Source organism: Nyctereutes procyonoides, unplaced genomic scaffold (assembly GCF_905146905.1).
Source record: "Nyctereutes procyonoides isolate TBG_1078 unplaced genomic scaffold, NYPRO_anot_genome, whole genome shotgun sequence".
Taxonomy (NCBI): Eukaryota; Metazoa; Chordata; class Mammalia; order Carnivora; family Canidae; genus Nyctereutes; species Nyctereutes procyonoides.
The window spans coordinates 16,434,465-16,447,767 of record NW_026575147.1 but is presented as its reverse complement, the minus strand read 5'-3'; the positions used below and the strand labels follow the sequence as shown (position 1 = coordinate 16,447,767).

The 13,303-nt window shown below is 41.0% G+C and overlaps 1 protein-coding gene across 1 annotated transcript in view; it reads left to right on the top strand.

The window, feature by feature from the left end:
- Positions 1 to 8,089: 8,089 nt before the first annotated feature.
- The window catches only part of WARS2 (tryptophanyl tRNA synthetase 2, mitochondrial), a 93,923-nt gene continuing 88,709 nt past the window's right edge, over positions 8,090 to 13,303 (top strand). The window contains exon 1 of the mRNA XM_055312305.1: positions 8,090 to 10,350. Coding sequence (XP_055168280.1) covers positions 10,261 to 10,350 — 90 coding nt within the window. The 5' untranslated portion in view covers positions 8,090 to 10,260. The remainder of the gene's footprint in view (positions 10,351 to 13,303) is intronic.

Genomic DNA, 13,303 nt, shown 5'->3' with positions numbered 1-13,303 from the left:
GTGAGGAAACCAGTATGTCCCAGGCAGAGCAAGATAAGGGGAAGGAAATGGGGAAAGAGGCCAGAAAGGGAGGCTGGGTTAGAGAATGTAGATCATTTGGGCCTTATAGGTCTCGGTAAGGACTTCGAATTTTTTCCAAATTACATGTGAAGCTACTGGAGGGCTTTGAGGAGAAGAGTGATCATAATCTGACATACATTTTAATGGGTTGCTCTGGTTGCTAATTAAGAATAGATTGAAGGGTTCACGGGAAGAAGAAGGCAGAGGTGTTGATACCTTACTCTCTTTAACCTCACTGTTCAGTACACATTATTCGTGTGCATAGCCATGCTTCCTTTTTGCAGTCAGCCCTCCTAAGGGCATCCTGGTCCTCTTTCCAATTCAGAATTCCATTCCATCCCTCCTTCAAGAGTTCCTTGGTCCTCACCTCAGAACTGTAGGGGCACATGGGGAACTTGTTTTCCTTTGCCCTCATCTCTGGATGAGGGACCTGGGGTCCAGACCCTTAGGAAGCCTGTCCAAGGTCATACAAATAGCGAGGAGTAGAGCCAGGACTGCCTGTAAAGTGCGATTCAAAGGAAATGAAAAGGTCTTGATACAAAGACGTTTTCCTTGAAATTCTTTTGCTGCTTGCAGTTTTCCTCATTAAATTGTGATCTTGAAAAGTGCAGAGAGTACCTTATTCAGCTTTGTATACTTGGCACCCAGCATGGCGCCTGGTAAATGATAGACCCCAATAAGTATTTGCTTATGTGTAAATAATAGAATGTCAAGTCCTCAAGAATCCATGTTTATATGTTATAAGCATCATATCTCCCCACCCCACTGCAGCCCACTGCCTCATGGTGTTAAATGTCAGACAATTGGAAAAGTCTAAGAATCTAGGAGATTTGAGCCTAGTGTTCTAGGAAGTGAGGCCATAATATTTTAACAAGAGGTGTGGCACTGGGATTGGAGTGGGACCTTCCAAACACAGTAAAGGTCAGAACACAGTAAAGGTCAGAGCTAGAGACCCCTTCTTTTTCCTTCCCTCCTTGATCCCCAAGCAATTCTGGATAAGAAGAATAACATAAGCTCTGAAAGGATGTTATTTTTCAAGGAGAAACCAGTCCTATTTTGCGTGAACTTCTGTGTCCTAGGCATGTGAGTCTTGTTCTTACTGAGGTGGTAACTGACAGTGACAGTATAATTGCTAAGTGTAGCAAGAGCTGATGGAGAAGCTGTGCCTGTCGATCAGGAGACAGGCCCTAGGAAGTGCATCCTTGTTCTGTCAGTGACTCTGTGGACTCATACTGAGTTATCTAGTTGCTAATATTTTTTTAAATGGGGGGACTTGAGTTCACACTACTATATGCATGCTCTAGAATGGCACCTACCGTGTTGTATTTTAATAAGTTGACAAGAAATCTTCCCTGCAGTATTCATCTTCCCCAGGATGGGATCCACATCTTTATCCTCCATGGATCTCAGTACTTTAGACAGTCCCTGGTTAATAGTAGGTGGTCAATAAGTATGGGAAAGAAGGAAGGAAGGATGGGAGGTGGGGGCCGGGAAGGAGTAAGGAAAGAATGTCAGCTTTTCAGTTCCTGAAAAGGAACTGAAGTTCCCGCTAAGTTTACAGAGTGGAACTAGGAAACTATAGCCAAGAAAAGGTGATACATGCGGTAACTCTAAGGAGTATCATATGTGGTGCCTGCAGTGACACAAGATTGCGTTTTCAGTCCTTTAGTTTTAGGGGCACACAGTAAGTGATTTTTGAGTAAGTAAATAGTGTGAACAAAGTCATGGCACCTTTAGCCAACAAACTTTACAGTATCTGGTTCTCCCTCTCCTCTACCTCCTGGGTCTCTCCCTGGGCACTAGCTGCCAAACTGTGTCCCCACCCTAGAGATGCCTGTGATATTAGAACACTATTCCACCTTTCCTTCAAATTTACTATCTAATGATTTCCTCACTAACAATATGCTCTTCAAGATAGTCACTTTTCAGTTTGATTCCTCCAACTCCAGATTATCCAAGACAGTTCCTGGGTCTCCCATACATTAACAGTGTGGAATAATAACTAATAGTTCTAATAATTATTATTAATAGCATAATAATTATTAATTATTAAGAATGTAATAATTAGTAGTTAAAGAATCACTGAGGTCCCAGCTGGATCATCAATTAAAATGAGAGCATATTTAATCTTATCAAAGTACTGGGAGATTGTTGGTGAAAAATGACACACCTGAAAAAAAAAAATGACACACCTGCATGAGCATAAGTTTATTTAGTTAAGGGCTGGAAGGAATGCAGAGAATCAGCTGGTTCAACCACTCCCTTTTTTTTTTTCCCCAGGTAAAAAGCAGGCTGAGAGGGTAAGGACTTTCCAGTGTCATTTTGCCAATTATAGCAGAGTGAGAAGTGGGTGTAAAATCCAGTGTTCTTTTCAGTACACCCATTGCCTACTGGAATACACTTCTCTCATTTCCCAGTGCTTCAACTCCCCTGATGGAAGTTGAAGATCAAAACTGATCTTCAGATACAAAACTGATATGGACAGATCCTTGAGAAGAGACACTGGCAGACAGCCTGATGATGAATAGGGAGATGATGCAAGCACACAGGGTGAATCCAGAAATAAATCATATCTTCACATAGTGTTTACAGAAATTGCGTTTTGAATAATTTCCATAGAAATTATTTTACCCACCACAGGAATGTTTCTCCGTCCCCCAGGGATCTGGCCAAACAGAAAGAGAAGCAGAATGGAGGAAAAGCAGTAATTTATATTTATATATAAAGCATTAGCTGGAACCTAAGTAATAACCCTCAACTAATCAGAATATTTTATGCATTCTGCTTTTTAGTGGAAGGAGCAAACCACAAGAAAGCAGACATATATTAGAGATTTAAAAAATGCTTCCAGGGCTTATTTTAGGCCTTAAATTTTTTTTGCCCCAATTCCCTGCACTATCTTTAAAATATCTCACTGCACATCTCCCTCTTCCTTCTCACCTGACCATTTGTCCATTTAATCAATTTGCCAATATTTATTGAGCCTTTCTCTCATGTCCCAAGTACTATGCTAGGTTGGAGATGAAAACATAGTCTCACCTTCAAATGCAGTGCCTGGGTAGAAAGTTATTCTAATAAGATCTAGATTTTTATCATTTTTTTCAGAGTTCTATTTCTTGTTCTGTAAATGGATAGTAGCTCTGTACAGAATATTTTCATTTTGCAGACTGTTCTGTGCTTCTGGGAGATGGGAGTGGGGGGAGGACTGATCTTTATGGACCAGATAAATTATGTTCCTTTGTCCTGTGGTTCAGCAAATGGGAGGAACCAAAAGATGAGATCAGAGGATGGGAGGAGAGGGAGACAGGGCTATTGCCCCTATGCCATCACCTCCCTCACCTCATTCCTCACACCTGCCAGGCTGTGGGTGGATACTGACTACTTTCCTCTCCTAAGGTCACAGCACCTGCTAGATAACCCTCTTGTAGAACTCTTGGTTAGCAGCTGTCATATAAATCACTGTGATTGCCAACTATAAAATACTGAGTATATTTCTGAGAAATAACAAAAGCAGTATGATTGGGAACTAAGTGAACTGCCACCTAAAATAGCTAGAAAGAATGAAAATGGGTCAAGATACTCTTCTTGCTTACTCTTTGGAAAGCTATGTGGTGGGGTGCCTGGGTGGCTCAGTCAGTTAAGCATCCAACTCTTGATCTGGCTCAGGTCATGACCTCAGCATTGTGAGTTCAAGCTCCGTATCAGGTTCCACACTGAGCATGGAGCCTGCTTATATTTCTCTCCCTCTACCCCTCCCCATGCTCACACGTGTGCTCTCTCTCTCTAAAAAAGATATGTGGAAAGCCATTTCATGGTCACAGTTAGGTGAGAAAAGTTTCATATTTCCTGCTTTTCTTCAACCTAACCCTGCTGTGACAGGATGACAAGTAGGGCCCATTTTATGTGGTTAAAAGTAGCTGCCTGGAGCAGTCTGGGGAAATTTTTGAGGCCCATTCTCAGTATCTGCATGTCAGTATCTGCTATGGACATGGGGTCAGGAGATGTGCTCTGAAATGTGGATCCTGACTTTACTATCTATGTCTGCATCTCTAAATGAATCTAATTTGAGACAAAACAGAAACTAGTTCCTAGAACCTCAAGAGTTGTACTGAACGTCACTAGCTCTATTTTAGTTTTTTTTAGTATGGTTGACACACCGTGCTATATTGGTTTCAGGTGTACAACAAAGTGATTGAACTTCTCTACACTATGCTATGCTCACAACAAGTGCAGATACTATCTGTAACTATACAGCATTATTATAGGATCACTGACTATATTCCCTATGCTAGGCTTTTATGTCCTTGGCTTATTTGTGGTATAACTAGAAGCCTATTATCTGCCTCTCCTATTCACCCATTTTGCCCATCCTCCTATCCTTTTCCCCTCTGGCAACCATCAGCTTGTTATCTGTATTTATAGGCCTGTTTCTGCTTTTCATTTATTCATTTGTTTTTTTACAGATTCTACATGAGTGAAATCATATGGTATTTGTCTTTCTTAGTCTGAATTATTTCACTTAGCATAATATATCCTAGATCCATCCATGTTGTCTCAAATGGCATGACCTCATTTTTATGACTGCATAATATTCCTGTGTGTGTGTGTGTGTGTGACATCTTCCTTATCCATTTGTCCATTAGGTGGCACTTTGCTTCCATATCCTGGCTACTGTAAATAATGCTACAATAAAAAGGGGAGTACAGATGATCTTTTCGAAATGGTGTTTTCATTTTCTTTGTATTCCTTCTAATTTTACTCAGTTTACAGATATGGAAAAAAAGAGGCACATGAAGGTTAAATGGTTCACTGAGATCACTAACGGGGCTGCATGCAAATCTTCTCTGAGTTCATGCTCACTTCTACTTATTAAGGACAAAAAGTGAAGAAAATTACAGCTGATTGTAACTTGTCCGTGGGTTTTGGAAAAGTCCAACAGAATCTAACTGGTTAAGATGGGACTTGACTGAGACACTGAGGTTAATGCTCTCTTGTTTTAGACACATCAAGATACCTTTTCATGGTGTTTGTTAGAAAGATCAAGATCTAAACATGGTGTCTCACTTTCAGTTATTCCTAGCATCACACCACAGGGACAGAATGTGGGAAGGGATCTAATGGAGTTTGATTACACAGACAAAACAGAAAAGAGCCTATCTAAAAGACACTCCAAGAAACTTTGTTGAGACCTAATTCTTTTTGTAAAACATAAACTCAGAATTGGGAAGCCAGTTCACCCATTATGAAGCAGCTGGGAGCAAAGGGTGGTGATTTAAAAATAGAGTAAGTGTACAGGTAACACACAGATTTTGTCTTCAGGACCATACCTTCTAGAACAGATACAGCATGCAAAGAGAGACAACAAAGTAAAATCTCTTCCAAAACTTTAATTTGCTAATTTCTAAGCTCCATTTCTTCCATGGAACATATGTCCTAAGACTGAGGGTGAACCATGGGGAAATGGAATACTGAAAGTAGTCTCCTACATGTCTAGAAAATTATTTCCCCCATTCTGGATCCACACTTATGGAGCAATTCTCTGTCTTCTTTGAAGACTTGTACTCTGATATTGAAACAGCAGTTTGGAAAAAAAAAAAAAAAGCCTAGGGAGAAAATACAAAATATGAACAGGAGTCCTAGGGCCAACACCATCCCCATACAATCAGTCCTCTATCTGGTACCCCACACTAAGTACTCTACACAGAATGGAGTCATTTCTCTGAAGATCAATACATGCAAATTATCCACCTATGTCTGCCCTCTCTCCACCTTTCTCACTTTCTCCCATCCACAATTGTGAAGTGGGAAAGATAGTCCTTAAAGGAAAAAGTTGAATCTGGAAAAAACTATGGCGTTGGCACTTAATTTTAAAGAAAAGGTGCTCTGGGCAGCCCCGGTGGTGCAGCAGTTTAGCGCCGCCTTCAGCCCGGGGTATAATTCTGGAGACCCAGGATCGAGTCCCACGTCGGGCTCTCTGCATGGAGTCTGCTTCTCCCTCTGCCTGTGTCTCTGCCTCTCTCTCTCATGAATAAATAAAATCTTTAAAAAAAAAAAAAAAAAAGGAAAAGGTGCTCTGAGAAAAATTCTATTTTGCCACTCACACAGCCTGTCTCTTAATTTTGCCAGATGGCATCTTCTAGGGAAAAAGTGATAGTAATGCCTCCCTTAAGCCCCCAAGCCCCTCTCCCAAAGACCAGATAGGCCTCCTGATTATTATCCTCACACAAAGAAGATGGTATAACAAGCACTTCCCCAAAAACTGCTAGGGAAAGATAGCATCTTTTAATGTTAGGGATGGAGAGAGGAGTACAAAAACCCTTTAAAAATCAGTCACTTAGTTGCTCTGACTTGGAAGCATGATACAAATATGTGCCTTTAGGTGAAACCCTGACCTTGGATCATCCCTAGCCTTACCTACTTCAGCTTTTTGGTGGTGTCACTTAATGTAGAGCACTTGTCTGGAGATTATAGTTCTATCCTGCTCTTATTCATTGTGTGATTTTTGTCAAAGTACTTAGTATTTTTGGATGATTTTCACCACTATGAGATGAGGGGCAGAACTAGAATTAAGCCAAAGGTGGGGGGAAAAAAGAAACAATCTCCCAGTCCTTATTATGGTTTCCCGCATACTTTAATGATGCTTGGAAGTGATCTCACTCAAAGGTGGACTCTGTCTCACTTTGATTTAGGTCCTCAGAATGAGTCCAGTATAAGATAGCATGGTCCTATCCCAAATTATGAAGAGAAAGGTTTACCTCCACTATGGAATCTCTTCCTCTATATTTGAAAAACATATTCAATATAAAGGAAAGGTCAGAGGTGAGCAGGCTGTGCTTTAAGTAAGTTTTGAACATAGATGCCATCTAGTCTTTGCAGTCTGCAAAATTCTTCCTTAAGTGAATAAATGTGTAGGGCAACTCTCCATTACCTTGATCAGCATCTAAAACCAACCTGACACCTAGAATTAAATTAGAGAAACAAAATTAGATACTTTGAGAGTTGAGGAGTGATTATACTACTAGAGCTAAGAGTGGATTTAAACTCTTTCCTTATCCCATTTAAATCTAACTAGGTATAAACTCTCCATTACTGAGGAATAAAGGTGTGTCTGCAGAGGTGGAGGTTCCCCTTGATGTTCTTGGACAAGGAAACCTAATCCTTTCTTCTGACACACATGGTTGCAATAGAAAGCGTTCCCCAACTGCCAGTCTGGTTTTAATCTATTGTTTCAAGCAAGATGGGATTTGCAGGGAATGTTAAGGAAAGAGCAAAGTGACCAGAACTTACTATGAAATAAAAGTGTTGAAGAGAAATCAAATTTTAAACAAGTTTTCAAAACTGTAAGCTTGAACATAATGTAGACATACAGTATATGCCATAAGTATATGAGTTTTTTAATTGTAAGTGTATCTAAAATCTGCTTTAAGTATAATATTTATAGTTCATTTTACTAAAATTCCTTGGCTTACCAAATGATAGTGGTGAAATACTGCCAATAAATACACAGTGATGCTTCACTTAACACTGTTGGACAATGAAAGATACCATAAGCGAACTTCTCACGTAACCAAACTAACCCTGCATTTTGCAAACTTTTAAAATGTTAATTACTTTGTATGCAAACATTTCAAAAGTCTATTATGCACTTTTTCATTAACAGGTCCACTGAATATTTTTCCTGAAGATTCAAGATCGCCATCTAAAATACTCATGAGAGGATCCCTGGGTGGCGCAGTGGTTTGGCGCCTGCCTTTGGCCCAGGGCGCGATTCTGGAGACCCGGGATCGAATCCCACGTTGGGCTCCCGGTGCATGGAGCCTGCTTCTCCCTCTGCCTATGTCTCTGCCTCTTTCTCTCTCTGTGTGACTATCATAAAAAATAAATAAAAAATTAAAAAAAAATAAAATAAAATACTCATGAGAGGGGCATCTGGGTGGCTCAGTTGGGTAAGCGTCTGTGTTGTGATCTCAGGGTCCTGGGATCAAGCCCCATGTCAGGCTTCCTGCTCCACTGGGAGCCTGCTTCTCCCTCTCCTCTCGAAGAGCAGAAGATGGTGAGCTTACACAATGGTGAGCTTTTTCATGATACTTCCCCAAACACCAAAAGGTTTCAGAATGCCATTGTAAAAAAAAAAAGTACAAAAGCAGATGAAACTACCTTGCTTTAAATTAGTGTCTTTTCTGCTGCCAGCTGTCCCTCTTGGAATGTTAAAAACATGCCAAGTTCTGACAATCACATTCTTTGTCAAAATAAAATTTAGATTTAGAAGATGTGCCTGCTCTGTGCCAGTACTGTACTAGGTCCTGGAGAAAATATAAGGAATACAAAACATCGTCCCTGTCCAAGGAACAACCTGGCTGACTGAGTGACACTCAAGAGTCATTAAGTCACCACTGTGCTGAGAAACAATTTATTACTTCAAAGTTTGAAAATAATGTACTTTAAAACGTAGATATTGAAGTTGTTCCTTGTGCTCTGATACACCTTCTTCAATGGGAGTACACCACAGAAAGATCTCCCATGGAAATATTTCCAGTCCTGTGAGTCTTTGTAGATAAAAGACTAAAATTACTGCTTGAGGAAATAGGGTGGGCAGGCCTTTGACAGCTCTCTGCTGTAACCCTCATTTTATTGCTAGGTTTTATCTTATAATCCAGATGGCTGAGGATGTCAGAAGTCTAACCTTACTAATCCCCCGGGTCATTTAATCTAATTAATAACATATCTGTAAAAAAGAAAAAAACAAAAACAAAAAACAACCAACCCTGTATTTTAATGCTTTGCTGTACAGGAGTACAAAACATTTAGGCATTTATAAAATTGTATGTCTACAAGGGATATTGCCTATCTTTAATAATGATCAATCATCACTTCCACTGGCAAGGTCTCTTAGCTGGGTTTCAGTAATACCACATTCTTGGGGGTTTTAAATATCTTTTGAGTACTTCTTTTAATTTCCATCATCCAATCACTTCTATTCCACAGACTCTACCTGGTGGTCTCAAAGAGTTCCTTGCTTTCAATTAGCATCCATTCTGTAGTTTGGACGTCTCTCCTGGGCTCCAGACCTATTTAATGGTCATCAGACCTCAAATTTATGAGACAAAACCAAACTCAACTACTTGTCGAAGAGTAAGGCTTGATTTTCTTACGTTTTTTCCCCTTCATCTTTCCAATTCCTTCCCTGCTTCTCTCTCCAACAAATGCACTCGAATTTCACCAGTACTTTGTACCACTCTTAAGAGATTTTAATGTATGGTTTTAATTCACAAACTTTGTCTTAACCTGTTAAGATTTCAGTTGCCTTTTTTTTTTTTTTCCATCAGCTGCTTTTAAGAAGAGTATGGGCATCCTTATTCCCTTTATCTCGTACCTCTCCCTATGGAAATGTAATTTTCAGTATTTGGTCAGTGGACAAACATAAGAAGACACGTAAAAGAATCCTGACGAATTTCTTCCTGTTATATTTTTATTGATAGGTTCTTTTCTGTCTGGGAGCTTTCTGAGCGTATTGGCAGAAGCAGCAGTGCAGTGTTAATTCTTCTCATAATTTAACCCAAAATGCAAACAATTTCTTCTATTAGTTATCACCTTTTGAAGGCTTCCCTGGACCAGGCTTACGCGCGACAATCTTAACCACCCCTCTTCCCCAATCTTGGGGTTTGCTTCGATAGCCCTTAAAAGCGCATCGTTTATTAACTGCTGTGCATCAGGCCGTAGAAGATAGGGGTCCCTGCACCTTCAGGGCCTAGCAGATGGCAGGGCTTAAAAAACGTTTGCAGATCGAATGAATTAGTAAGGCCACAAAAGTGTCAAAGCACCACTTACTGCGCTCTAACAGGACCGAATAGGCCCCATTCCTAGAGAGACCTCTTAAAAGCTGCCTCTGGGCGGCTAGAATCCGAAAGGCAATTTACTTGACTTTCTTCCGGTCTAAAACGCTAATAAAAATCCCCGACCGAGATTTTTTTCCCCCCCAGGAAGCCTGCACCGACCAGGTCTCCGGAGGAAACACTAAAGCCAAGCCCCGCCCCGTTCCTGTCCCCACCTGCTCTGCAAAGGCCGGACTCGCGCACGCACCGGCACCGAGGCGCGCCCGGGAGGCAGCCGCGCTTCCGCAGCAGGCACAGCAGCGGCCGTTCCGGGACCGGCTCTCCGGGCAGACGTCACTCAAGTCAATGCGGCTCCGCCCCCTTCAAGATGGCGTTGCGCTCAGTACGGAAGGCGCGTGGGTGCTGGAGCTTCATCCGGGCACTTCATAAAGGACCCGGAGCTGCTCATCCTCCCCAGGTAACCACAGGTGGCCTTCCTCCCGCCAGCTTCCCATCCTGCTAGGTCCTTCTCGTCTCCCCTCCCTCCACTGGCTTCTCTCCTCCCGTCTCCTCTGGAGAATACCGAGCCCCTTCGTAAGGCCGGCTCGTCGAAGACTGCCTTCCTGCTCGGGACGGACGTGGCGACGCTGCGGGGATGCGCGATGACGTCACGCGCCCTGGTGGGAGGGACGCGCCTTCGCTCGCGCACTAGCGTTCCGCCTCTTTCCCGGGGAGAGCTTGGTACCGCCGCTGTTGCCGGGCGACGCCGGGCGCCGAGTCCGGCGTGAAGTCCCCAGACCTTAGGGCCGGTCCTTCCTCGGCTGCCCGCCTTCTCGTGGTCCCGTTACTGTTCACCCCTCCGTTCTGAGGGGCCAGCGGAGAGATTAGAGAAGCGGCCTTGTGCGGAGTTGGGCGATTAAAGTCGGAGCAGCCACTTGACGCCCTCCCGGCAGCGCGGCCCTTCAGTGTGAGGTGTCAGTGCATCTTTCACTCTGGGTCCCCATTCTCCAAAGTACACCTGCCTCGAGCAGGCTCTGAAGGGGTTACAGCAGGTCGCCAAAGGGCGTCGTCCTGAGCTGCGCCTGGCAGCGCTGCGGTCACCATTGCTGTACCGGGTAGAGCGCATGGACGCCGGCTTCAACCCACCCTCTCCGCATTTAGGATTTTACTCTCATGGGGGAAATATATACGTATATACATATATATTATACATATACACATATATGTATATACGTATATATGTGTATATATGTATATATGTATATATGTATATATACGTATATATGTGTATATACGTGTATGTATATATATTTATATTATAAATTATAGATTTATTATAAATTGTATATAAATATGTATAAATATCCCCATTCATTCATTCGTTCGATATTTACTTCACTCATTCAGACATTTACTAAATGTCTTCCAAGTGCGATCTTGGTGGCAGGCACTTTGCTGTACATCTCTTGGGACATATCTTCAGAGAACTAGAAAGAAACTTGAGATTTTGTGACCATTAGGTGAATTCTTGGCATCCTTGCGTATTCATGGTCAAAATGCATAGGTGTGCGGATTTTGTGTGGTAGGTAATTGGTATATTGGGAGGAGCACTAAACTTGAAATTAGGGAATCAAAGATCAGGAGATTTGACTGCCACTTGATAGCTGTGTGACATGACAAGTCAATCTCACTGGGTTTATTTTCTTTAGCAAAGTGGGTGGAGGAAGGGTTGGACTGATTGACACATTAATGTTCTTTCAATCTTTGGAAAATCTGTGGCTCCATGATTATGAAGCCAAAGTAAAGCAATGAGATTAATTTTAAAAACCAAGATTTGAGTTCAACTTGTCTTTTCCAGTCATCTCATAAATTACCTAATTGTTCTGTGCCTAAGTTTTTTTCATTGATATGGGCCTCACAAGATTTTTTAAGGATAAAAGATATGCCAGAGCGCTCTTTGTCAACAAAACGGCTACTTCAAAAGTTTCGGGCAGCAGTGTTAGGTTATAAAATTAGATAAGTCCATTAAATATCCCTCTCTTTCAAGTTTGAGGGTTTGATTCTGCAGAACCAAAATTGGTTGATTACTATTTTATAGCTAGCTAATAGCATATTAAAACCTGTGATACCAAAGTAACTAAACCTTAGACCCCGAACTTCCTCTCTTTCCAAACCCAAGAGGTGAGGATGTCATGAGAAATAGAAAATCAAGGAGAAAAGGAAAACAACTTAGAGCCCACTAATGATTGCCCAGGGAATTTTAGGGAACTAAATTATTTTAAATGCTAAAGAAAATTCTTTTTTTTTTTTAAAGATTTTATGTATTCGAGAGAGAGAGAGAGAGAGAGAGAGAGAGAGAGAGAGGCAGAGACACAGGCAGAGGGAGAAGCAGGCTCCATGCAGGGAGCCTGATGTGGGACCTGATCCCGGGACCCCAGGAAGGATCATGCCCTGGGCTGAAGGCAGGCGCTAAACCGCTGAGCCACCCAGGGATCCTCTAAAGAAAAAATTTCTTAAACCTCTGTTATTGTTTCAGTGGAATTAATGAATATGGCTATCTTAAAGTTAATCAACTGTTCATCTAGATTGTTTCAAAATATAAAATTTCCAGAACAGATTAGTGTTTCCAGACACTGATTTATCTTTGAGTAGAATAAGAATTAAATGTAAGCGAGAGCGTTTCTTTTAAAGTATAAATCTACATGTAATTTTCAGTCATTTAATATGATGGTTTGAAAGATGAATATAGTCTTTTGAAAGCCCAACTGAGAAAAGATACAAAATTGTTTTCATGATGTAATTATAATATTGTTTGTAAATAATTATTTGCATAAACATATGCACACACAAAAAGACTGGAAGGAAACAACCAGTCTTAACTTTTTGTTTTGCTTTGGTCTTCCTGAAGAGTGAATTAGAAGTGACTTATGTTTTCTTCTTTAAGCTTTCTGTATTTTTCGCATGTTTTAAATTGAAGATATATCACTTTCAGACCCAGAATAAAGTGTTAAAGCATAAATCCCCATATAAATGCATAGTCATTAATATCATCTGTGATATTTTAGATCTCTAAAGACCTAAAGAGATACTTGTCCCACAGTGCTGTTATTAAAATAGCCTTAGAAAAAGACTACTAGAATTTATGGGCACTTTTCCTGTATGTATTCTTTTTCTCTTGAAAAGCATCCTTTGAAGTCAAAGCGATTTTTGTGAACAGATGCAGAAATATGTGAAGGAAGAATTGGATTCTTAAACCAGATGCATTAGACATTTTTATGATATCTCATAACCTTTATAGAAAACAAAAATTATTTTTCAAGAGTATATATAATCTAATAGAAAATATATTTTTATCAGATGGATGCTTCTGTTAAAAACTAAGAAATAGCCAAGTTGCTTATTACTACTTTGATTATGCAGTTATTCCCTGA